Raw genomic sequence first — 26,877 nt, 5'->3', positions numbered from 1 at the left:
CTGAACCCTTTGGTTTCCTTTGCCCTACCTGACTTCTCTCTGGCTATATTGCTTAGGAATACCTAGAGAAAATCAAAGAAGAGCTTATACAAGACGAATGCTGCCGTAACTAGAAGCACATTTGTCTGTGTTCAGCCTATTGCAGATGCAGATGCCTCCTGGAAGATTGCCTATCCAGGGAACGTTATCCAGTTTCTGCGTTTGATCTATCACAGTTATACTCAGGACTCCATGTGGCACTGCCCTGATTTCTTGAAAACTTTGGCTATAGTTGCTTTCCATTCTGGACCACCCAAGGTATTTACATCTGAGCTAGCACAAGTCCTTCAGATCAGAGATGGGTTGCTAAGAGGGAAAATAATTGAGTTCAAATGCATTGCTGTCTGCTTCCACAGGGAGGCTCTGAAGGCCTTTTGACTCCTGATGGTCCAGCTGTTGCTGAAGGGAAAGGCTGTAGCGATTCTTCTCTCCCACTCCTACCACACCCTGCCAAGAAACAAGCATGGGATTTTGTGCGAGTCCTCCTGATGGATAGTCTTCTCAACATCCCAGCAAACAAACAAGGACATCCATTTGAGCTGCTTCTTGAGGTTTCTCTACTATTCATCAGGCTTAGTTGCTATTCCTTGCACTGGGAGTGTAAAGACATGGGGTATCCTGATAGTGCCCTAGCCAAAAAAGAAATACTAATGACAAAGAGGTGTATTCAGGCAGTATTTCCAACAGTCCAGGGTAAGGCTGGGATCACAGCTTTTAGAGAGCATCCACTACATCCTGGCAGATCTGGGCAGACTGCTTATTAGAACAGAATTCCTAGCTTTTCTCCAAGGAAGAGTTTTTCTGCCTGCTTTGCATTCCCATGAACTAAGAAAATGCTGCCCCTAGACAACAACAAAGGCATTTTGGGGACAAAATTGAATATTTAAGCTAGGCATGAAAAAATTTCTCTTTTCCTTCATAATACCTGCTTGTCATTCAAGCAGCCCTTGAGTTTGAGAACAGAATATTTTACAATGAGACAATAATTTCTTTTCAGTGCTCAAATAAACCAAGAAAGAAAAGTCTCCACTTAGTACAGATTAATACAAGCTGTAGCAGCTGAGTCTGGTTGATAAATTTTAACCACTTAAAGCACAGGGAAGAGTCAGAATAGTCTGAAGAAAGGGAAAATGTAAAATTTAGGTTTCATCTCCAAATTGCCAATAGTCTAGGTATCTCATATGTAAGTTCTGGTGCAGACTTAGTTAGTAATACAAATAATAATGAATAAAAGCTTGACTGCAACTGTTGTGAGTTAAATCACCTTGCAGAGCAGCAGTTCCCTAAAGATTTATATAGTAACATCCCAAGGCTTGTTACGGTTTGAAATAGAAGGTAGTTCTTCTGAGTATCTGAATCCTGGGCCTGAAATTGCCTGAGGGACAGTTCTTCACCTGTGACCCTATGTTCTGGCACTGTGTAAAACCTTGTGTTCAGTGTGCAGAGAGCAGGTAACTGTTGCAGGCTATCAGCTGTGAATTGCATATGTATGTAGGGTTTCCTGTTTTCCCAGGTAGAGTATGAGGTTCTGCTTTCTCATCTGCCATCCAGTAATGGTCCACATACTCACTCTTGGTGGGGTTTGTATGAGAGGTGCATGTTGCCTTTGCATAAAGTACTCTGCATTTGCATGTTACAGTGGATTTGTTGTCACAGATGACTTCTCAGTTTACAGCATGTTTCATGTGTCTACACCAGGGCCTAAATTGTGCAACAGAGGGGAATAGTTGTCCTTGATCTTTTTGTGTTGTTCTCCCCCTCCTTTCCTAACACATTTCCTAGGTGTTTAAGGGAAATGTTGGGTAATTTGAATTACCTCAGATAGTACTGAACATCTCTTGACATTTCTACTTCTTTGAGCTAATTTTTTACTAAATCTGAATGTTTAACAGGCACAATCTGCAAAGATCCAATGAAATCAAAAGACTTTGAATAAACACTGAAAGTGAATTGTAATCTGATTTCCTAGCTGATTTCCTGTTGTTCTAATACGTATATGACCACTATATAGGCTTCTCCAGCGGATGCCACCACTGAGGATAAAAGACATTTTCAAACAAAAGTTTTGCTGTCTGCTATGGATGTCTTCCATGTTACCAGCCAAAGTGATGGGAAAACAAGACCAAGAGGTGAGTGGTAAGAATCAGATTATTACCTAGTTTGTTTATAGTATGTAGATGTAATTGCTAGAAAGATTTGGTAATAGCAGGTAGAAGGACAGTCCAGCTCAGTAGGCTGGACTGTCCATTTACTCCTTCTGTTGGCCAGTTTGCATAAATTGCTGTATTTTTACCATTATTTTTTTTTTCTACAGAGTCCCCTCACTTTTTTATCTCTTTTGAGAACTGTTTCTGAACTTTCAACAGGGAATACTTAGAAAGAAACCCAGGTTTATCCATGAGTCCTTCTGGAATCAATCCTGTTAAACTTAGTTGTTGCTGCTCTCAATTCTGAGTCCTTGGTTGGCCCAGTCCTTTATTATAGTACTTTTGTAAATTGATTCTGTTCCTAGAATGGAGCTGTCATTTACAGTCTAAGCATTTCTGTTAGACCTAGGGTTTTCTTAAGCAAGTCCCAACTCTGAGACATTATGGCATGAGCCTGTTCCTTCACAGCTCTGATAATCTCTTAACTCACATAAATATAAATGAATTAATTTATTGCATTTCATCTTGTTTTAGAATGATAAATCCTCTTGTGTCTTCTCCAGGCGTAAGTGTTCCTCATGGCACTTCAGAATCAACTGCACCTTTATCCATAATGAATATTGCTTATTTTGCTCAGAAGCTGGTTGAGAAGATGAATAGCCAAATGTTTGCTGCTGACCCTAAGCAAATCCTGATCTTCACTGCAAAACAGATTATAGTGGTGAGTCAGTATGTTGCAATGTCCTATCTCACACTAAGGTTGTGACGCTGTAATTCTCAAGAAGATGGCTGTAATCTATTTGATGATAGTGATTATTCCTGTTCTCTTGCCTAAGCACATAATAGCTCTAAATGACAATCAGAGCTAGGTAGTGTGCCATAAAGAAAGGATAGCTAGATCTTTTGTGCCACTGTCCATTGGTTGTGTATGTGTTGCTGAACAGGTATAAATTACTCTCTTCCACGATTCTAGGGACTTCAGCAGATTTACAGAAAAACTGAATTTTGAATCTAACAGGTAGTTCAGGGAAATTTTGCTGAAATAAGTTTGCAACAGCTTAAACAAAGTGACAGGATTGGATCCCTGGGGAGAGAGTTCTTTGAGCAAGTCAAAATCTCTGTTTTTTTTTTTTTCTCTCACAGGTCTTAGAAAGCTCCATTTCTCAAAAGGAAGTTCTCCTCAGTGCCCTGTACAGCTGTCTTAACAGAGCCATCCTCTACTGTCTATCCAGACCACAGCAATTGCTTCCTGAACAGTTTAATGTCCTGAACACTCTCAAAGTCCTGCAGGAAGAGTGGGACATTATTTTTGCAACTTACAACTCGAATACTAACTTCATTGTCTGCCTAATGTACTGCCTTTGCCAACTGAATTCAGGCAGGTACGACTGTTGGTCTTGCTGTAATGATTGTTTGCATCTCTGTGCTGTTATTTGTTGGACTGGGTGCAGAGGGAGAGTTTTCACAAAACTTTAACTGTTTTTGATAATTACTAAAAGCTGTGACTGAGCTGGCTTCAGCTAGAAAAAGGACTTTGGATGTAATGCATACACTGTATTTCAGCAAGCATTTGCCCCATTTGGCTCAGTGTTCTGGGGTTTAAAGCACCATTCTGCTTTAAAAAGGGCAAACCATCCACTCTGGGTGTTCGTTGAACTCACAGAGTAGAGCTACTTAGGGAAAGATGGTTGTTTTCCTGATACACTTAAAATGAAAAACAGCAACAGAAATGTTTTCATGCAATTTTTTATTATTTAATTTGGAGGACAAAAAAGTTACTAATGTGCTCCTTATTCTGAAGATAATGGATTATCTTTCAGCAAGAAAGTGAAAAGGATAAACTGTTCTTCAGTCAGAAGGCTATTTTTTTCTTGAAATCCTGGTGAGCAGAGAATTTCCTACCACCTCTCTTGCTCAGAGGCAGGTCAGTATGAGTGTTTGTGGGTGCAACAAGCAAGGCACAGTGGATGGTAATAATGTGACAATTAAATTGAAATTTTGAAAAGTCTATTTCATTTCAGAGACACCTAGACAAGCTTGCATGTTGTGTAAGCAGAACCATTACATTTGCACATAGGTTTGATTGCTCCTCTTTATTAACCAAAACATCTGTAGGGTATCTGTTTTACTCATCCAGCATTTCCAGCAGCCTACTCGCTTTGGCATAAATGCAGTTAACAAACTCAAGCTGGTTTCAGGGAAGCTGGCTCACAAGTCCATCAGTACAATGAGAATCTGGAAATCTTCCTGGGATGTAGGCTAGAATCACATCACAAGCATGCAGGTAGCCATTCTCCAAGATAACTGCATGGGCTAATTTAGGGAAATACTTACTCTGATGCAGCAGTTATTATTGTGGGGGTGCATTTAAAATATATAGAAAACTGTGCATGGATCTTATGAATCTTTCTGTCATTTTTGCTTGGGTCTAAGCTGCAAAGTCCTGGTTGTACTGAAGCTGAGAGTTTTGACATTGGCTCAGATAGGGTTAGAACATCCATACCCACTCCGTTTGATATTCTTACAGGTGGTGTATCTGAGTTACTCTTGCTAGTGTAAGCTGGGGAGTTTTGGAAACTCTGTTTTGTGAAGAGAAACAAATTGTCTAGTGCTTTATTCACTATCATGGTGCTTATTGTTTCAATTAAAACCTTCTGTGCTGCTTAGATGGTCTGAATTGAATCCCTTAATATAGTATCACATCAGAAATTAGTTACAGTTCCTGAAGCCTTTTCTTGATTGTTCTTATTCTAGTCAAATACTAACTTCCAGGCCAAAACTGTTGAGATGAGGTAAGGATTGCTTGTATGTATCAAGAAGAGAAACATATATTAAAAAAAAAAAAAAAAATATTACAGAAGTGTTGGTGTTATCCAAAAGCCAAACATAGCAAATTCAGGGAATCAGAATTTGTGGCATTTAAAAAAAAAATCAGAAGTAAAAATAAAGAACTTAGTAGATAACACTTCTGTGACCTAGTCCAGGTTGCTGGATGTCTTAGCTAAACCTGTTCTTTATTGTAAGATTACTGCTGTGTTGTAATTCCTGGTGTCTTTTATCTACTGACTGGTAAATTATTAGACACACCCCCCCATGCAGTGCTAACTCTTTTTGGCTATGGTGGTGTGCTCAATTATAATCACATCTGCATGATTCTAATATCATGGTGTTAATGTTTGCAGTTCTTTTTTGTATGTGTGTTCTGAGTGCTTTATAAACCAAATTAAATTAATTGGTGCAAAGATCTCAGACTAAGTAAGCAGCTCAGGTATAAAGCATGGCAAGACAGTGTTTCCTACATAATGGGAGAAATCTCTAGTAAAGAAATTCAGAACAAAATGTTGGCAGACAAGAAACTGTGGGGAGGTGCAGTCTGGCTACATGAGTACAGCCCTGGATTCCCTCTAATTGAACTGAATGGTAGATACAAGTGCACTTAGTGCAGCGATAATGCATGTACAACAGAGTGATACATAGGATCATGATGGCTGCTCCTTGACTTTGAAAACCAGACTGACAGTGGTTTAGACTCCACTTCCTGCAAATCCTGTAGTACCATGTGTTTGGTGCAAGCCCTCAAGTCTGAGAGTATTGATGTACTAAATGAATTGAATAGAAGTGGATGGTAGAAGTGGATGTTAACAATACTTTCAGCTTTTTCACTACTGGTTTCCTCATGTACCCTCTTTTTTTGGTATTTTGTTTTTAGTTATCCAGAAGGGTTTGGGGTGGATGCAAAACCAAAGCTGGCTCCATATCACCAGATTTTCCTTGCACCCAATGAGGAGGAAAAGGGCAGCATGCCTACTTCAAATGACGGTAATTTGTAGCATATATTGCCAGTGGCTTACAGAGCAGAAAAGTGGCTGGCTTAAACAGTTATCAGAGCAGCTCGTGCTACTTAATTGGTGTTAAAAATTATTTGTGCTTCCATTGTATCTTTTTTATTCAAAATTTGCACTTCACATCCTCAGAAGTAATGGCTATCAGTCTAAAAACCTCTTTTCTGTATTGTGGCCAGTATCAGCACCCACACAGATCTTGTGTCTGTTGTACAAAGGAAGAAGTATTTTACTCTTTGTAGAGAAACCTTGGTTGGATTCATTGTGTGGGCCCCAGAAAAACCTTATAGAAGAGTGATAATTTTTTCTTTTTTTCTATATTCACTTGGCTGTGATGAAACCAAATAAGTTTGATTTGTAGGGAAATACAGCAAAACAGCTCAGCATTTCACACAACAGCATCCTGTTGTGGTGTCAAATTGTTTCACACGTTGGATCTCTTGCCCTCATCATCTCTAATGGTGTTTGGCAACATGAAGGAATGTCCTTTATATGCTTCAGCATTCTATGTATGATAAAAAGATCACCAAAATCCTGATGATTTTCCAAGGCAAAAATCACTTAGAATCACCTTTCACTCTTACTTGTTTCTTTCAAGGAATTAAAATAGATTAGAATAAATGTCTTGATGTTTTCTGTGTTAGTCTGTCTGGCTTAGAACCTCTGGAGGCTATAGACAAAATGGAGCAACTTAAGTGACTCCAGCAGTTACTCTAGAGCAGATGTTTCAAATAAAATGTTTACTTTATCTGCTGCTTTACTTGTTGCACAAAATATGATTCTTCATGTGTAGTTTCTTTTGTTTCCTAGTGCATCAGGAGATTCTGAGAACAGTAGAAGTCATCTGGAAGCAGCTCATTTCTCAGAGGCGTCAGGCTCTGGAGGACACTTACAAGATGGATCTTTCTGTAAAAGGAAATGACAAAGAAAGGGACATGAAGATAACAGAGATCACCCCTTTATGGGAAGAAATTATGACAAAAGCCTGGCAACACTTGATAGGTCTCTGTTCTGTTATGGAACATTCATAGCAAGCAAAGACATTGCAGTAAATGTAGTGCTTGATGTAAAGCCTCTGATTCCTTGGTTATTCCCTTCCTCTGCATATGACCTTCTAGATGAAGCAGATTTTTTTTTCTTATGTAGGATTGTGACTGATTTCTGTGTCATGCCCCAGTTCTCCTAGAATCACTTAGTGATGCTAAAGGGCTATAGGTGTACAGCAAGAAAGAGAAATCTACTTGGAAAATTGTATCCCACAGGAGAATTTAAAAGGGAAGATATTTAGGTGAAGAGGGGCATCCCAATATGTGTAGTGCTGCTGGGATTCAAAGTTCATGTCTGCATAAGGAAAGTGATCTATAGCAGACTTCTGTGAGGCTTTTAAATAAGGACTAGAGAATTACCTGTTAATTCAGTGGTCCTCTTACAAACAGAAAGATAATACAGATAGAGTGAGGCATGGCCATGTTGTTATGACTTATGAAACCAGGATGCAAACCCTCTACCTACCCACAGGCTCAGCTTTAAGTTTTACAAGTTTGGTTTTTTTTTGTCTGTTCTGGCCCACAGCATCTGAAAAGAAGCTTCTCCAGAATAAAGCAGGCTCAGGCCTGTCTCAGAGCAAGCACAATTCCTGGAGTGAAAACTTGCCTTCAGGTATTAGATTGATGTCTGGTCGAAACACAAAGGAAGTGACATGCAAATCTGAGGTAACTTTTGCTCTTTGTCTTTTCTGGCTCTGTCACCAGTTTGCCTTTGATAAGGCTCTGAAAAGTTTATCTGGTCTTGAGAGCTTCTGAGTATCTCTGTTGACACATTCCACTGTAAACTAGAAACCGATTGCAGTTCTTTTTCTTTGCTGCTAGAAAGAATCACTAAGGAATAGTTATTGATCTGAAGAATTTTTGTCAGCAGCCTTAATGTATGATGTATTAATGCATACAACTGGGGTTTCTTTGTGCTTACAAGGCTCTGCTTGGGTTAGAACAAGGTGAGGAGATGCTGGTTTTGCTGCTGCATTTGGCTTAGATCATACATGTAGACCTTGCTCTCCAGGAACTGAATTGATAGAAAAGATCAACTATTACCATATTGCTGCCCTTTAATTTTCTACTCATTATGAAGTATTAAGGACAAATGTTAGTTTAGCCTCAAGATATAAGGAGAGAAGTGCTGATATAAATCAGGGATGAGTCTGGAGAGTATATAGCATTCCTACTGCCAGCAATGCAGCTGGGCTACCTTTTACATGTGCGAATGCTTTTGCTAACAGAGAGTGCCATTTCTGTGTTTTTGCTGGTCATTTGTTGAGAATACAAATAAAAAGCACTTTAGATCTTACTTTAAGTGTATTAGGGCTAGGGTAACCATCTATAGGGTAGGGCAGCAGTGCATTGCAGATTATTGAGAGCCTTGAAGTAAGCTTGTGCTATTGTGCTGATAAACATATTAAGGTCTTTTATTCATCATTCTGAGGAAACTGAATCTGTTACAGCATCAGTTTATGAAGTCTTAATCCTCAAGATGTAGCAGATATCAGCTTTATTCCCAGTTATAACTGGTTCACTTCCAAGTATGCTGGTAAGGAAGGCTATGATACACAAGTAATCTGCCTGATTACTGAGCTTTAGGTTTTTTCTCAGCATGCTACAACATCCTTCTCATTCCTTAAAATCATTTTCCTGCTTACAGAGTGAGCAAGCTCTTCCCAGGTACATATGTAGTCGGTGATGTCATACTACAAGAGCATCAACTATTTGCCCTGGGGTCTGTTTAATTATTTTTTAAAAATTAATTTTGATTATTACAGTTGATTACACCTCAATGAGCAATGTAATTGATATTTGTAAATGTATCCCAAGGAACATTTTGTTCAACATGCTTTTTGCTGTTGAAGGTTAAAGACTCCGTTATTGGTTTTTCCCTAAATATGCCCACATCATTAGTTCCTCCAGTGAAAAGGTTGCCATCTGGAAAAGGCAGCACGGAGACATTATTCAGGCACAAGTGCATGAAATTGGTGTTTCTGCATCTTCTGTCTCTCTTCTGTGAGGAAGCGGCTTGTAATTAAAGGAGCTGGGTTTGGAGGAAACATTACTCATTTGGTGTTATTCCTTATCATGTCAAGGACTGACAGCTCCACAGCTCTGATAAATTATTCCTCTCAATGAGATACAAAGCTACAGTTCCAAATGTTCTCCTCCACTCTCCCTCTTTCTCCTTGCAGCCTGTCTCTGAATGGGTTGATGCCCTTTTTGAAGAGACAAAATCTAGGAGGAAGAAAAAGAATTCCTTTACTCCTCAACAGGCCTCTTCCTTCCATACACTTCACAAGCGAAGTATAAGGTGAAATTTTCAATACTAAAGGAAGTTAGTATCATAGTATCAGTCAGGGTTGGAAGGGACCACAAGGATCATCTAGTTCCAACCCCCCTGCTATGGGCAGGGACACCCCACATTAGATCAGGCTGGCCAGAGCCTCATCCAGCCTGGGCTTAAACACCTTCAGGGGTCTCAATCACCTCCCTGGACAACCCATTCCAATGCTTCACCACTCTCATGGTGAAGAACCTCCTCCTCACATCCAGCCTGAATCTCCCCACCTCCAGCTTCATTCCATTCCCCCTAGTCCTATCACTACCTGACATCCTGAGAAGTCCCTCCCCAGCCTTCTTGTAGGCCCCCTTCAGATACTGGAAGGCCACAATTAGGTCACCTCAGAGACTTCTCTTCTCCAGACTGAACAGCCCCAACTCCTTCAGTCTGCCCTCATAGGAGAGGTGCTCCAGCCCCCTGATCATCCTTGTGGCCCTTCTCTGGACACGTTCCAACACATAAAGTTGAGAGCATGTTCCATTAAAAGTAGATGGTATTTGTCCTTCTAACTCTATATTTTGACCTTATTTTGGTAGTCACTTTAAAAAGTGTAGCAATAAATTTTGCAGAATTTATATTGTTTCAGAAGCCTTCTGTATTCATCTGTGAAAAATCTTCAGATATTGGCCTCTGTCTTTGGTACTGTTGGTTATTGACCGATGTCCTACAGCAGCAGGCACATGGTTGAAACATTCAAATAAAAGGAAAAGTAGCAGTATGAACTACATAGGGAGAAAAAAAGCCTTTACATTTCAGTAAAATAAAAAATCCTTACATTTACTGAGAGCTAAACATTGTTGCTCCTAACTGAGCAAAATTAATTACATTTGAGAAAAGTGCAGAAATTCAGACAGGATTTCAAAGCTTTGCCTGGTAGAAAGGAGAAATGCCTTGATTATTGAGTTATAAATCTCATTCTTATACTAATTGAAAATAAAGAAGTTAAAGCAGTAGTAGCATTTGGTACCGATTTAAAAACAAAACCCCAACTATCACCCTCAAAACTGTCAACTTTTCCCCTGTTGCTATTTACAAGACAGCAAGAGTGCCTTTGAGATCCAATCCTTACTCTGGGAAAAACAGTAAAATTCAAACTATTCACTCCAGCAAAGAATCAGGTCTCATGCTTCTGCTGTACTTTCATTCAGAATCTCCAGCACTAATGAAACAAATTTCCTACTGTTTAGTGGCAAATGTCAAAGTTAGTAAACACAGCTGTGTTCTCTATTTCTGAATCCACTTTGCTATCTTGTGTTCTGCTGTGGGCTTTGTCTGGAAGGCATGATAATTCAGAAAGGAGAGCACGATCACATTTCTGGTAGTAGAATGATGATGACCTGCTCTGGTAATTGCTATTTTGTGGTTTCTTAGTCTGAATAGCCACATGGGACCAAGAGCAGTGCTGTACAAAGTCAGATTTATTTATTTTTAATGCTTACAGGTGAAAGAGTTTGGTAATTTTGCCAGGAGGAGGGTTTGTAAGGCTCTGCCAAAGGTTTCTAAATCATTACCTTCCCTGTTTCAGAGTGGGCCTTTTGAAGTTTTGCTCTTCCTCATCCCTTCATCACCCAGTTCCTCTTCTGCCTTGTTTTCCCAACCTAATCTGGGATATGTATTTAATTTTTTAAGTTATCTATGATGGATTGGTTTTGTTAGCTTCAACAAGTTGCAAGAGACCATTCTAACAATCAGTAAACTGTAAATCAGTCAACAGCAATGTCCTCAGGTTCTTCCTGAGAACTGTGTCTGGGAAAGTATCATACTTCTAAATACTGTAAGACCCACGGCCTCAGGGTTGTTAATATACTTGTTATTCTTTATAAGAAATGCAAAAGCAACTGAGTTTTACAGTAGGCCTAATCATGCTTGTCCTCTCCTGTTTTGGTTCATTAATTACATTTCTCTGTGCCAGAGACCTGTATACCTTGAGATAATGAAATAGAAAAGGACTTTCTAATCCCAGTCTTTAGAATGGAGAGGTTAACAGAGACTTCCTAGCTTGTAATTGCAAAGCGAGAAACCTTAAGGTGAGATTTTGGACAGCAAGCACATCCTTGTGAAGACAGCCATGGATCTTTATCATCTGAACTCCTTCATGCTGGTTTTGCTACTGCGTCCATTGAAAGAGAATTCCTCCTAGATAAGTTATTGGAAAAAGCAGTCTTTAAACTCTAAGGTTTTTTAAGCAGTTTGGTGAATATCTTGCTTTCTGCTCTGCTATCCTTAGCATATGCAAGGTCACTGCACAGGTAATGCCAAACAGAAAAAAAAGGCATTTAATAGCGTAGCTCTAAAAACCAGAAAATACTAGGTGCTAGCTTTGGCTTGACTGGGACTGAATAATTCTTCTTTAGTTAACTTTGTAGTAAGACTCTCTCTCTTGTACTTACTTTTGTAAGCAACAGGCAGATTGTTAAACCCACACCAAATATGAAAAGGATAACTACATCAATGATGTACTCCTGTGCTCTTGTGAGGGCTCAGAAGACTCAGCCCTAGCACATAAAATCATTGTTAGCTCAAAATGCTGAGTGTCAGTGTACTTTGACTTCTGCAAGAAAGAAGTTTTATCTCCAGTTGATGGACATGAATTTACAGAGACTTGGCCATTATCAGCCAAGACATCAGTGGCAACACTAGCAGATGAACCCAGAGTTAAATAATTGACCAGTGCTTTCAGTTACTAGCTACTTCTTTCCTGCATTATTATAGCATCTTTCAAGAGCTAACTGCAAAGGCTGATAGTGATTAGCCTAGGTTTTCAAACAATAGCGGCACTGCATGAGAGAGGTTGTTTAAGGGAGAAGTGGGGTGGGAGTTATGCAAGGTAGTGAAACAGAGCACGGGGTTGAACAAAAAGCACTAATTTTAGGGTGAAAACCGACAAGCTCAATTTAGCAGCTCACAGGAGGTGAAATGAGGAAAATAGAAATATTTGAAACATAGTAAGAATTGTTGCTTAAATATTTTTGTACCGATCACTGCCATGGCCTTTCATCAGATTTTGAGGTTAAACCATAAAACAAGCAAACATTCTTTGAGAAGTGCATCATTTGTGTAACATCTTTATCTTCATAATAGAAGGACAATTAACATCACTAATTATCTAATTAAGTTCATTAACTATCCACCAACAGTGCACCGTGAAGTTGACATTATGTTCTTCTGTCAACAAATGCTTTGATTTCTTAGGAAGTAATTAAAATGTAAATTAGCATGTCATTAAATGCACAAGGGAAGTTTGGAATCAAATATTCATTTCAAAACTGCTCATAGCACACTTTTTTTTTTTTACTTCAGTGAAAGCAGGCACTTTGCTATTAATGATGTATATTAAACAAGTTCCATTATAATATTATTGTCTTGTTTAATAACCGGCTCAAAGCCAAATTGAAGTGTGCTGCAGTAAGCTGGGAAAAGTTTCTTTAACTTTGAACAAAGAAATTTGTATGTCCTTTTAACCAGATATCTGACACACCACTCATTCATCATTTTCAGATTGTTTACAAGATCATAATGAAATGATGCAACAGATCAATAAGTTAGATAAGAAATGCATGAAAACGCAAAATGCAGAGCTATCTAATTTTCTGTAATACAAATCACTGAACTTCCTGAAATGTGTGGGAATGATTTCCACATTTATTAAAGATAACTGTCTAACAGAAAAATTGGAATATAAAGGTTGTATGCTGATGAGTAAAATTATTAGTCTGACTCAGACCCACAGGCCACTCATCCCACAGTCTGTTCCCTAAAATTCCAGGACCAGTTGCTACAGGAGATGTTGTGTGACAGCTCAATGAACAGCAGAAAATCTATCCTAGCAAAATGGTTCCTTTCTTGATTTACAACAGTTTCATCTTAAAACCTGACATACAGGAAATAATATCCTTTCTTAATATTTTTGTGGGTAATTATTCAGAGGGAGTTTTCTATGGTTTTAGACACAGTGGTATCTTGTAGCAGCGAAACACCTTCCCTTAATACATTTTATGTTTCCTGCGTATATATTAAATACATTTTTGCCTTTCAGGTTGGTGCAGGTTAAAACTTGGTGATAGGATTTCAGTAAATGGAGTTTTATGTTTAAGTCTATTGGCACTGAAATCTCATCTTTCAAGAGCTGCTGGTTGCAGAATTTTGCATTCACATAAAAGATTATGCCAAATGAGTTGAATGATGTTAATGAGGATGAATGCAGAGTTTTATTTGGGTTTATAGAAAGCCTTGAAACAAGTTCTAGCCAATGAAACAGAAATAGAAGAAGTAGAGGAGAACAGGAAATCAGGAGAGGTCCTAGAAATCTCTGCAAGATGAACTCAGGTGTTTCTGATGAATGAAGGTACATGTTGCAAACCTCTGTTGAGGTCTGCAACCATTTCTTTCTTGTACTCATCCTTGCTAGCTAAATCTGTACTTCATTCATGATTTCTCTCCTGAGTAGCCTGTAGGGTTTGGACTGTTCTAAAGGCACTAAAAATCTCCAGAAATTATTTTATCACATTGAAATATGCGTCATTTTAGGACAAATGGCAATTTTAGGGGTCAGGGAAGAGATGTTTCTCAGTATGCTGTACTCTAAGCTCTAAGCATACACTGATGTTTATAGAATTCTGTCATCACCTAAAGGATTAGAAGTGCACATTTTTGAAAATAAAAGCCATGACTCAAATGAAGCAGGAAATATCAGAGCATAAGGCTTTCAGATACATGTGTTTAGTCACTATATAATAAATCCCTACATAAGAAAATCAAAACGGTAAGGAAGACCAAGCGAAGGCAAGAAGAGACCTCACTGCTATTCCCTACAATGCCAAAATCTGACCTTCACCTTTCATTAGAAGTAAAAACTAACATTTCTGATGTATCAGGACAGAAATTGAGCCCTCTAGAGGTTGAGTGATTGAGTCCAAAGCCACAGAAGTAATTCTTGGAGACAGGAGTAAGGAACAAATGTTTCTCACCACCCATTGTGCTGTTTTTTTCTACTAGGAGACAAGTTATTTGTTCTCCCAGGAATTCATCTCTTCAGTGGTATTCACTGTTGAAGGAGTATGTATGCAAACACACATACATACATACATACAGTTGCTATAGTAGAGCTGCATCTGTGCTGCCTGAGTTGACCTAATAAATGCAGTGTCAAAGACTCATCCCATGTACACTGTACTTTGGGCTTATCCTCTTGAAATCTACCCTTGTCTGGGGGTACATTTATGATGCGCTGAAATATGGAGGCTTTTCTCATTAAGTTTGCTATTCCCCAGCCAACTGGTGATGCCAGGAATCCATCCATGATCCTTAGGAGCAGTTGGCACAGTGCATTAGCCTCCTAGTGGGTTGAGGCACAAAGTTTCCATGCGACACTTAACTGCTGGAGCTACATTCTGTTGAAAAGTTTAATGAATTTTGGCAAGGCAACAGTAAAATCCAAACAGCAATAACAATTTTGTGATTCAAAAGAGCCTGCAAACAACACTCAGTGTAGAGAGTGCATGCAAAGTACTAGGATAAACTGTTCTTTAATCTGCCAAGGAACATGTTATCAGCCTCAGTTTAATGCTTGATACCTGTTGACTAATGAAACAGGTTTTCCTCTCCTGGAAGGAACCTGCTTGCTTCCTAGTGCATAGTCAATTACTTGAAAGGCAGTCCAGTCACAAGATGAGGGCTTGCTGTTTGCACAGGGTAGAAATGTACCTAGTCTCTGATTTAGATTTAGCAGCAGTAGAAGACTGTTACAAATTTTGGCCATGTATCTGAATGCAATAGAGCATGCTAATTTGACCCTGTAGCTGAATATAGAGGGCTGGTGAATTGCAGACTTCACCTAGCTCTAGTAATTGGATATTTTTCTCTAAAACTGCCATTTTAACTGTAATCCTGTGCTCTGCCTGTGAGGCTGATGAACAAGGGATTGATTTATTCTCTGTGATTTAGCAGGAAAGGACCAGAAGTGTTGGGATTTACTCATGCGTATCAGGAGGTGATATTCTGATTAGATGTGTGGAAAAAGAAGGAGTGTGAGAACTGAAGTACAAGGAGATAGTTTTCACATCTCAAAAGAGTCTGGCTTTATAGGTATGTGAGTCAGGAATGTTTTATTAAAAAGATTATCAGCTTTAGATGATTACTGCAAAAATCAACTGCTTTTGTGAGAGCCTTCTGCCTGATTAAGTCACATCATCATTGACAGGAGATCCATGCTGGTTAGAGCATGCAGTCCAGAGGACAGATCTGGGATATGGGGCCTGCTGAGAGGAGTAGTGCTGCAACACAGGTGGATGCTATTTAATGTTGAACTGATGGTAAATACATGCTTAAGCAAAACTGAATTATTTACTCTTTATAAAATGACATTTCCTTAACTTTCTTAGTTCATAAAAAAATGCAGCTTTCCAGTTTGATTTAAGATGGCAAGAGTTTATCACATGAGTATCACACCTTCTTCTTATTCTAATGATACTGATTTTCCATTTCCCCCTTTTGCAGCCATCACCCACATTGGGGCAAGTGTGTTAAGTGATATACCTGTCTTTATCTATGTCTGTATCTATGTCTATATCTATCTATAATGAGAGAGAAAGCATTCCAGAGCTCAGTATTTTAAATTAGAAGTCACACTTCAACCTTTTTTTTTTGCCTTTTTTTTTTTCCCCCTCGACAAGTTTTGGGTTTTTTGGGGGTGTGGGGGTTGTCTGTTTGTTTGTTTTATTACAAGCTGTTCTTCAATTGCTTTTTAATTGAAAGAAATCATAAAGAATTCTGCTCTCAGAGTTTTTTTTAATACTAATTTCTCTGTTTGACAGTATTTTTCTCCTTGTTGGAGGAGCATTTTTCCTCAGTACTAAGCATTTCCTTTCCTATTTATGTGTGGTCTCATTGCAGCAAGAGGACAGAGATTTTGTATTCTTTGTTTTGTTTTTTTTTAACAGGAAAATAGCTTGTAAATTCCATCACCTTTTCAAGCACTATATATTTGGCTGGGGAATCTGAGGCAGCAGATTTTCATGGAAACTGTTTATTAATCAGACACTTTCTTGCCCAAGTGTTCATTCAGCATTACCATGTCTTTGTTCTCACTGAGTGCTTAATTAATAATAGCCTGATATATATACTTTGTATTTATTGCATAATCTTGAGAGGTTTTATATTTGTTGGTTTGTTTCAGTTTGTTGGTTTGTTTCAGTTTGTTGGTTTTGGTGTTTTTTTTCTTCCAATCACAGTGATCTCTAATTTTGTTAACTGTTCATTTTACAACCAGATGGTTTTCCTGTGGGGATGATCATCAGGGACATGTTTGTCTGGTTGAAGATGACTAGCTATAGCTCATTTGGAAGGCAAAGTCATTAGTCTTTAGTTTTCCAGACTTGGCCAGCAAAATTTTTCTTTCTTTGGACACTTCATATATTTCAAAGGCTAGGAGATGGGTCAGTAAATTCAGCAATTACCCTTGCAAGGTGGGCTTTGACTGTAGGGGTCTGATCAGTGACCGTGAGTTGAAAAACAGACTGTGAACAACTTGGAAATAACTGCCAGTAGAGCACTGACTAGACTTGAAGAGCCTGTGGGTATCAGAAATGGTTGTTAGTACTTGGAGGAATTGCTTGTCTATTTTGAATGACTTTTACCCTATGTCCATATAGAGCTGAGACCTCAACTCTTCTCCTGTACTGAGCCCAGCTCAACAGCACAGAGATGCTTTCTAGGTCAGCCTTTATGGGAGTTTTATATGAATTATAGAATAGTTTTGTGAGGCCACAACTGTAATTACAGGTTTAATGATGCTTTAAACAAACAAAAATGTAATGACTTTCATCAATGTAAAACAGGAGCTTCCTGCAGGGAAACACCAATAAATGTGACTTCACGGCAGGGGTACAGACCTGGCTGGCAGCCAGCAGTAATCGGCACACCACATAGACCTTGTGTGTTAACTTAATTATAGCACAGTGCAAGCAGCAGCTAGACAGTTTGCTGTGAAGCATCACTGCCAACATGGCACAGAGTCCATGCATTTAAAAGTTACCCATCTGATCCATGGTTTAGGTAGTGAAAGGCTGGGACTTTCACAGCAGTTTAGCCTCATGCTGTGGTTCACAGCAATCTCACCTTTGTCAGGGGAGCTTGGATGGGCATGAGGAGGTGTGAATGGCACTGAGGACACACTAACCTCTTCTGTGTAATCTCCAAAGAGCTCCTGCTTTCTCTGCCACCTCTAATCCTCACAAATTTGTCAAAGGAACAGATACTTCTGCTAATCTTTGTAATGCATCTAATGGTCTGCCACTTGCATGTCTTTTATTTCTTTCCCATTTCATGGCTTTGGTGTGAGTTCCAGGGAAGGGTAAGAAATCTTATTTAATCATGTTCAAGTAAGTTTGCATCCTTCCTACACATGTGGTTGACACATGGAATAGATATTTATGGTTTATTTGGATACTGGGATTTTTGGAATTCTGTTTCTTTCAGTAGTGATTAGGAGCATCATCCTGAGTCAGGTGTCAGTGGACCTCAGTAAAAAATTAGTTGCTTTTTCAGAGAGCTTTTGATCTGGGAAAAATTAAAGCTGTCTCCAGAAGATTAGACTTTGCATCTTGTACTTGTAATAGAATAGCTAGTATTTTTTCCCAGGAAATGCACTTTCAAACAGGAGAATTCTTACCTGTGACTGATAGTAAGAAGGGTGTGATACTGAACTTCTTCCAGTAGCTACTTGTCAGCAGTCACACGAAGAAATATTGACCTAGGGGAGAAATAGATGAAACAACTATCCTTGTGTTTATATATAAAAGTAGGAGTTACAAGACTTTTAGAACAGTCCCTTGAGTGTTGGACAGTTTGTTATATCAGAGTCCTTTCTGGTGCTTCAGGTGTCTTGATTGATAGCTAGGAGAAAGAGGGAGATAAACCTAGCATTTCCAAAGTTGGAAGGTTGGATTTGAATAAAGTGTAACAGATCCATCTGAGGAATCACTAGGATAGTGAATATCTTAAGCAGTATTTTGTTGTAATTTGCTTGATGCTAGATTGGCACTTGAAGGTTTCCATTAAGTTTAATAATATTTCTGCTGATTTATTTTGTTTTTCAAAAGAGAGGCTCAAATAAAGAGCAGCATTTGAAATTCTCTGATCTATGTTATGTGGTTATATGGTCTTGGTTATGTGAACCTGCTGACAGCAAAACCTGTGGGTTTTAGTGAAATAGGTAAGAAGACAATAGAAGTAATTTCATTTCCCTACTCCCTGAGTTTAAGGATCTCACCACACTGTACTGTTGCTCACGATCTTAGTCTGTGTAACTCTGAGGTTAGTATAATAGTCTTTGTTTTGTGGTTGGAGAGGTAGGGCACTTACGTCTTGCTGAAGGTTGCGTAATCTGCTTGCACAGTGGGGTATGCAACTCAACCTTTTGTCAGCAGTTCATTGGTCTTATACTTGCACAGAAAGCCTTAGGTTGAGAATTTCATTTCAGTAACATGGCACATTGAATGTATGACTGTTAATGCATGTTCACTGTTCTGTGAGTCTAGTTCATTCTGGAAGTAAAGGAAAAATGGCCAGGAATTTCTGCCAGACTGTTTTGGATAACATGTATTTCCAGAAACCAGCACCAGAGGAGCACTGGGATTTGGGGAATGTCTTTGCAGTCTCAAGCTGCGCCAGGGGAAGTTTAGGCTCGAAGTGAGGAGAAAGTTCTTCACTAAGAGAGTTGTTAGCCATTGGAATGGGCTGCCCAGGGAGGTGGTGGAGTCACCATCCCTGGAGGTGTTCAAGAGGGAACTGGACATGGCACTTGGTACCCTGATCTAGTAGGCGTGAGGTCTATGGTGACAGGTTGGACTTGATGATATTTGAGGTCTTTTCCAACCTTGTTGATTCTATGATTCTATGTGTAGTTGGGGAATGTCTGTGCAGAGCAGAGGCAGTTATTATGGGAGTGGCTTTGCATTAGTGCAGCTCTACAAGTTTCCAGTTCTACAGCTAGCTCAGATGTCTCTGCATCATATTCCCAGTGAACAGTGCATTTATACTCTAAGTCACTTGTTACCAGAGGGCTTAGGTTTCAAATCTCAAAATGTTTTCAGAAGCAGTCAATGTCCTGTCTGCAAAAGACAGCACAGACCATTGCACTTTCTGCTTATGCAGGGAGTAGGTGTATTGCTACAGATCCTTACCTCTATAAGGGTTTCCACAAGAAATAAAGGTCTTTCATGCTACTTGCAGTACTAACTAAATCACACCCAAAAGTGGAAGTCTTAAATTTTATTTTCTGGTTTCTCACTGCTTATGAGTAGTTCCACTTAATGGTCCTTGTTAAGATCATGAATATGTTTATCTCCGTGGTGCAAGAGTGCAACTTTCTCTCAGGTGATTGCCTTATAATTGTACTCTCTGCAGAGACATTTAACTTACAGATAAGCCATATTCCCTAATTGTTCTTGTCAAAAACGCAGCACCTTGGTGTAATGTGCTCTGATGTTTCTTCCAGGGATTTGTCTCATGTATGGAACAGTACCGCAGAGCGGGGCAGGAGCTGTACGCGTCTTTGTACAAGAACCATGCACAGGTAAAGAACAGAAATACTGTGCAGCAGCTTTCTCTTGTGAAAAAGATGTGCCTGCACTACCCTGACAGATTGGTCTCTTCAGAAGTGAGTTGAGTCACATGCCCAAAGAAGTGCTGAGTTGAAGAGACCAATACTCTGTTCCTGGCGTCAAGTGTGATACAACATCACTCACCAATGAGATTCCTCACTTTATCTTCAGGAGCCTTTAAAAATTTTGTTTAAATTCCACTCTTACAGTGGCAGAAATGAAAGTGAGGATATTGACCTTTCTTAGCATCCAGTAAAACTTTTCAAGAGGTCCCAAGCTCATATACAGTAAAATCTGACAAGTATGTTCCTGTTTCAGGGCTGATCATCAGAGACCAACATACTTTTTATTCTTTCAATTTATCACCAATTATCTCCTTTAAATTGGCATTTTAATGCCCCCCCCCAACTCCCTGCACACACCTCCTACATAGCAATAAGAAATCCATGCCATGCTTGGAGAGAGAACAGTACACTTTTGACTGAGATTTCCAGTGTATTTTCAGCAAGCATGGTTATTGCCATTTGACACAAACACTGGCCAGAAAAAAGAGTGAATAAAACCTCTGTGATGACATTCCCCTGTCTCACTGCTTTTGAGTTGAGTGAAAGCAGCCATTTTCAAAGATGTTAACATTTGTGACGTGCTTATATTTGTCACTGTCTAAGTTTGACTAGTAGCATCTCCCACCACACACTTTCAGTAGTCAGGTGGTCCAGTGTTTGCTGGGTCTGCAGTGCTTCCTCTGAAGTGGTCCCATCTGGTATGTTGGATAGATCCCTCTGAAACACTGAGGTGGTGCCACTACTAGATGAAAGGAGGGAAGCCTGCAAAAGATGGCCAAAAGTCGTTCTGTCCCACAGATGCTGCAGTGCGGTTACAGCAAAGCGGCCAAGGACTGGATGATAATTGAAGAACAGCTTTTCTACAGAAAGGGCCCGTGGAGGGATGCATCACAATCCTTAGAGCCACGGTGGATTCTTGATTGTTACGAAGGGCCTTCACGAATGAGGAAGAGGATTCAACATGCAAGTACCCAAGCAGCAACTAGGCAAATGAAGAGTGAGGTAGAAAGCTTTTGCTGGAGGTGCACAATTTCTATAACAGTTGTTGGTGACTTTATATTCTGTTCTCTCCTCCTGTTCTCGTCACCTAACTCATTAATATGCACTGTCATGCATACTGAACCCACTGAACATATCTGGTTTTGAGAGAGAAAGAGAGGCTGCAATTGTTTAGCAGCAATAGAATGATTATCTCTTTTCTGATAGAAGATCTCCCCAGCTAGATGAGAGTATAACCTGACCATAAATTTCTGCTTGTAATATCTCATGGATATCATGCTTCCCAGTGTAAGCAGCAGGGTCCAGTTAGAAGGCTTCACTGTCCTGTTACTCTTATGCTCTAAGGCTGCTGCAATTGGTAGATTATCAAATAGGGAATCAGAATGGTTTGAGCTAAGCAGTGAATTGCATATGTGGGATATTTAATACTGCCTGTCTCTCTAGTATCTAAGTGCCATACGCAACTAACCAGAAGGTGAAGTACTTCAGTGTATCAAGAGGTTCTTATGTCTAGGACATTTTTTGTGAAGCTTGGATTCTGACAGTTTTCTGTAGACTGGGTGGTATGGTTTTCATTCTATAACTGGTTTTATAAAATGTCTTCTTAGAAAAGACAGTAGTCCTTTTGCTTAGTTGCTGACATTTGATCTTACATTTAATTGTTCCTTGGGTCCTTTCCAATGAGTGAATTTGAATATCCAAGGCATTTATTTGCAATCTGGTTTTCTCTGCAGTTCTGAGTTACGTTTGTGTGCCTGCATATGCCACTCTAGTCATACTTACTCTCTTTTCAGCTTCTCCTACCAAACAGAAATGAAACAACTCCCACTGCTGAAGTAAATACAGGTAACCTTTTAGGGCTCATTTGTTGACACCAGCACTCAAAGGGAGCTGAAGTTAGTGAGAGGAGTTCTGGATCAGAATCTCATCTAATGAAAAAAAAAATCCACCCAAAACTTTATTGTCAGCACTCTGGGATAAAATGTCATTGTAACATCTTGGAAACCACTGATGCAATTGTTATAGGTGGTATATAAACTTCAGAATTTGTTGCTCTTGTTGCCATCAGAAAGATCTGAAAGCAAAAAAACTAACTTTAAATTAGATCTTTGAGCATTCTCAGGCACCTGGAAAGCTTCCAACGGCTTAAGCTCAGAAAGAAAAGCATAGACTTTACTCCTAATTTTAGTAGACACTGCAATTCTGTCTTTCAAATAGCATTTAAAACCAGGTGATAGATGGCTCAGAGAAACAGTAATCAGAATTGTAAGTTTCCAAGAACATGGGCAAAATAATGGAGAGTTGAAGGAAATAATAAAAAATATCAAGATGTTAAATTGTTTTTCAGTGTTCAAAATAGAACTAGATTTCTTTAAAATAATGTCAACATTTTTCATTTTCCAAGGCCAAGTTTTCTGTCATGTGAGACAGGCCTGTCAGCCTGACCTCAGTGCCAGGCAAGATTATGGAAAAGGTCATCTTGAGTGTAATCACATAGCACCTACAGGACAGCCAAGGGATCAGGCCCAGCCAGCATGGATTTAGCAGGGGCAGGTCCCGCCTGACCAACCTGATCTCCTTCTATGATCAGGTGACCTGCCTGGTAGATGTGGGGAGGCCTGTGGATGTAGTCTATTTGAGCTTCAGCAAGGCCTTTAACATTGTCCCCCACAGCAAACTGCTGGCCAAGCTGTCAGCCCATGGCTTGGGCAGGAGCACTCTGTGCTGGGTTAGGAACTGGCTGCAGGGCCAAGCCCAGAGAGTGGAGGTGAATGGTGTCACATCCAGCTGGCAGCCAGTCACTAGTGGTGTCCCCCAGGGATCAGTGCTGGGCCCATCCTGTTCAATATCTTTATCGATGATCCGGATGAGGGGATTGAGTCCATCATCAGTAAATTTGCAGACAGCACCAAGTTAGGGGCAAGAGTTGATCTGTTAGAGGGTAGGAGAGCTCTGTAGAGGGATATTGACAGGCTGGACAGATGGGCAGAGTCCAACGGCATGAGATTTAACACATCTAAGTGCCAGATTCTACACCATGGCCACAACAACCCCATGCAGTGCTACAGGCTGGGGTCAGAGTGGCTGGAGAGCGGCCAGGCAGAAAAGGACCTAGGGGTACTGGTTGCCAGTAGGCTGAACATGAGCTTGCAGTGTGCCCAGATGGCCAAGAAGGCCAATGGCATCCTGACCTGTATCAGGAACAGTGTGGACAGCAGGAGCAGGGAGGTCATTCTGCCCCTGTACTCAGTAGTGGTTAGGCCACACCTTGAGTCCTGTGTCCAGTTCTGGGCCACTCAGTTTAGGAAAGATGTTGACTTGCTGGAAGATGTCCAGAGAAGGTCAGTAAAGTCGGTAAGGCATTTGGAGCACAAGCCCTATGAGGAGAGGCTGAGGGAGCTGGGGTTGCTTAGCCTGGAGAGGAGGAGGCTCAGAGGAGACCTTATTGCTGTTTACAATTACCTGAAGTGAGGTTGTAGCCAGGTGGGGGTTGGTCTCTTCTCCCAGGCAATCAACACCAGAACAAGAGGACACAGTCTCAAGCTGTGCTAGGGGAGGTTTAGGCTGGATATTAGGAAGAAATTCTTCACAGAAAGAATGATTGGACATTGGAATGTGCTGCCCAGGGAGATGGTAGAGTCACCATCCCTGGAAGTGTTTAAAAAGAGACTGGATGAGGCACCTAGTGCCATGGTTTACTTGATTAGATGGTGTTGGATGATATACTGGACTTGATGATGTTGAAGGTCTTTTCCAACCTGGTTAATTCTGTATTCTGTATTCTCATTGTTCTAGACTCCAAACAACATTGAAGTGTTACACAGTTTGCCCCAGTAAGGAAGCTGACCATGCTTTCTGTAAATGCATACAATGCATGAATATGCAAAAATTGGAACACAGCTTGGCAAGATATTAGTGGATTGTTTCTCTTTAGGTTCTTTCAAAATCCTGCTGAGTGCATATGGCTGAATGTCTACCATTTTCAGTTTTTATTGATTGCCTGATCTTCAGTGATTATAGGTGTTAAATTTGTATTGTGTCTGAGTGCATCTACCTGAAGTAAGCATCCTTCTTTTAGCAGTCACAGATTTTACTTATTACTTGCCTTTTTTTTTTTTTTTTTGTTCCTTTGGGGTTTTGGTTGGTTGGATGGTTGGTGTTTTGTTTGTTTGTTTTCCAGATAAATAATGCTATTTCCCAAGGTAGAACAGATTGGGTAAAAGTCTAAATTGCAAACACTTTTGGTGTCATCCTTCTGCCACTAAAACTGCAATCTCTTTTATACTGATATAGGAGAGCTGATGGTAAATGGAGCAGAAAGGGAGATGGTTGAGAAGAGATTGGATTGTAACCAGCTGACGTTCTTCCCTGCTCTACATGAAAGTTTCCATTCAGAAGATTTCTTGGAACTGTGTGTGGAGAGGCAAATTATATTGCAGGAGTTTGCAGAGAATGAAAAGGTAGGCAAGATGAATTAGAAATTTTTCTCTGGGAGGGTGGTCCTTTTAGAGGGTGAATAGGATATGGAGGCCTTTCAGTTTGGCGTTCAGGTGGATTCAGGCTACAGCAAACACCATCACTGTGCAACGAAGTTTTTGTCATACCTGTGAGACAATATCATCTGCCTAAAACACGGCAAAATATGAGACTCTGAGAATTCCTGTCCTGCTTCTCCACCTTTACTCTTGCTCAGAACACTGCCTGGATGAAATTTATTTATTACCTCTGGAAGAGTGTACTAGTTTTGTATAGTTCAGTGATATTTAAATCTCTTCCTGATGAATACCTGGAAATGTTTTCTTCCTTCACATGCCTTTCTCTTCTTTGCCTTTCCATGAATACTGGACAGATTCTTCCATTTAAGGCCAGAGAGACTTTGCCTGCTTTCTTTTTTATGCTTCTATCATGTGTCACCTAACTTGTGCTGTCCTTTTTTCTTGTACTGAACTGGGTGCCATTTCCCCAGATTTCTCCCTAACATAAGGAAAAGGACCATGGCAGAAGAATGTGAGTTGTGGAGGAAATAGGCATGATTGTTAGGGGGATGGTAACTTTGATCTGGTGTTCTAAGTTTAATCCTTTTGCATGAAAGATAGCAATCTGCCCTTTTCTTTCATCACAATTCCCACAGTACTAACACCAAATCAAATCCTTGATGTTGGGTAAACACTGTTGTAATGGGTTACAACTGTGTATAGCCATTTCCAACATGTCTGTGTGAGGTTTTGTCATAAGGAGTAGACCTGGACTCATTCTCTGATCTTTTGCAGCATACCTGTTTCATCCAGTGGCATCACTTCCCCTGATGGCCCAAAAATTAGTATTCCAAAGTGGAAGACAAGGGTCAGATTAGGAGTGTTTAAACTCAGCTATCCCAGTGCTGTGATAGTTTTACACAGATACAGAAACAATTACTTTATTTTCTTCAATATCATTGCCAAATTTTCCTGATGTTTTGTCAGTGGATGGGCCACACTTGTGCTCTCTAACATAATGGCTTCCTCATGCTATTTGAGCTGTTAGTACGCTGTCTGTCTCTACAACATAATTTATTTGCCTTCCTGTCCTCTTTCCCCCTGCCTCCCCTGCTTCTCCCCAGCAGAAAGAGACTGGTGTGAAAATGTGAGGCATGTTTTCTGTGCACAGATCTCATTTTGAGCCTTCAAGCTGTCTGTCTCTTCTCCGTGTAACTCCACAGGAAACCATCAGAAATGCCAGGCAGTTTTTTTTTCCAGCAGCAGTCACTGTGTTGCTGAGCTGACAGAAGTATTAAAAAAAGCAGTAGGGGGTGACATTAGCTGTCCTGTGCTCACTTAGTGCGCTGCGGTCCTGCCTGGTAAATGGCTGCCTTGTGAGCTATTTGTGCTCTAACCAGACAACTGGAACCATCTTACCTACTGCACAGAAAAGTCATTGCCATGTTTTCGCTGTTACTAGATCAATTTGTAAAACACAGGGATAACCCTTGTCTGGAAAGTGAGTGTTGATTTTTGATGTCACCCAGCGCTGTTGTTTTACAGTAATATTAAACAGGCACCTTTGTACCTATTCACATGTGAGGTGGCTTTTTGCAGAAGCAACAGATCAAATGCTATTGACCTGCTTGGTTGACAGCTGAGGCTCCACTGCATACAGGTGATTACATTTTGCATGTGTCTTTAGTACACTGACACTGTGCACACCATTGGCATTGAAAGAGAAGTTCTAAGCAATGTGTGTGATCCTACACAATATGTGCTGCTGCAGAATTTTGCAAGAGAAATACAAATAGGAACCTATCTGACCTACTTTATAAATTTGCCTACCAAAAGCCAGAGCCAACTCTTTAAATAACATTGGCTTACCAGCAGAGACAGGGAGACTGAATTCCTTTATCTGCAACTTGAGCCCTCAATGGCAACATTTCCCCTCTGTTCTTTAATCACCTAAAGGAGTCTTGCCAGGGTGTTATTATGCTGTAAGCATGTAATTGATGAAGAAAGTGGTAGAAGACTTGGGGAACCGTTTTGGTGTGGAAATTCTGAATTTTGGAGGAAAGTAAACCTCTGTTCACCAGCAAGTCATTTGAGATGATAAGAAATTCAAGCAGTTAGGGTAATGAATCTGGAGTTAATAGGGGTGCTTGGCCTAGCAGAAATGTGGGCACAATGCCTTTCCTTGAAGGAGGGGCTGGAAAAAGCACAGGAGATGCCAAGAACAATAATAGAAATTACTAGCATAAATCAGAGGGAGTGGGATCCATGTGTGGGAGAAAAAAGATGATTAAAGAAGAGGCTCAGTTGAAAGAGGGAGCAGCTATGAAGTT

At 40.0% G+C, this 26,877-nt stretch overlaps 1 protein-coding gene across 1 annotated transcript in view; it reads left to right on the top strand.

Annotated features, from left to right (window-relative positions):
- WDFY4 (WDFY family member 4) overlaps positions 1–26,877 on the top strand; it is a 124,868-nt gene that overhangs the window by 48,086 nt on the left and 49,905 nt on the right. The window contains exons 32-43 of the mRNA XM_068166163.1: positions 136–297; positions 396–590; positions 2,051–2,168; positions 2,750–2,907; positions 3,330–3,568; positions 5,896–6,005; positions 6,839–7,030; positions 7,601–7,740; positions 19,902–19,979; positions 20,871–21,074; positions 21,866–21,917; positions 24,366–24,532. Of these exons, the coding sequence (XP_068022264.1) occupies positions 136–297; positions 396–590; positions 2,051–2,168; positions 2,750–2,907; positions 3,330–3,568; positions 5,896–6,005; positions 6,839–7,030; positions 7,601–7,740; positions 19,902–19,979; positions 20,871–21,074; positions 21,866–21,917; positions 24,366–24,532 (1,815 nt within the window). The remainder of the gene's footprint in view (positions 1–135; positions 298–395; positions 591–2,050; positions 2,169–2,749; positions 2,908–3,329; positions 3,569–5,895; positions 6,006–6,838; positions 7,031–7,600; positions 7,741–19,901; positions 19,980–20,870; positions 21,075–21,865; positions 21,918–24,365; positions 24,533–26,877) is intronic.

This window comes from Melanerpes formicivorus, unplaced genomic scaffold (genome assembly GCF_026170545.1).
Source record: "Melanerpes formicivorus ecotype bairdi unplaced genomic scaffold, bMelFor1.0.p_v2 SCAF_98, whole genome shotgun sequence".
Lineage (NCBI taxonomy): Eukaryota > Metazoa > Chordata > Aves > Piciformes > Picidae > Melanerpes > Melanerpes formicivorus.
The sequence above is the reverse complement of the archived record's forward strand: the minus strand, read 5'-3'. Positions and strand labels throughout refer to the sequence as shown.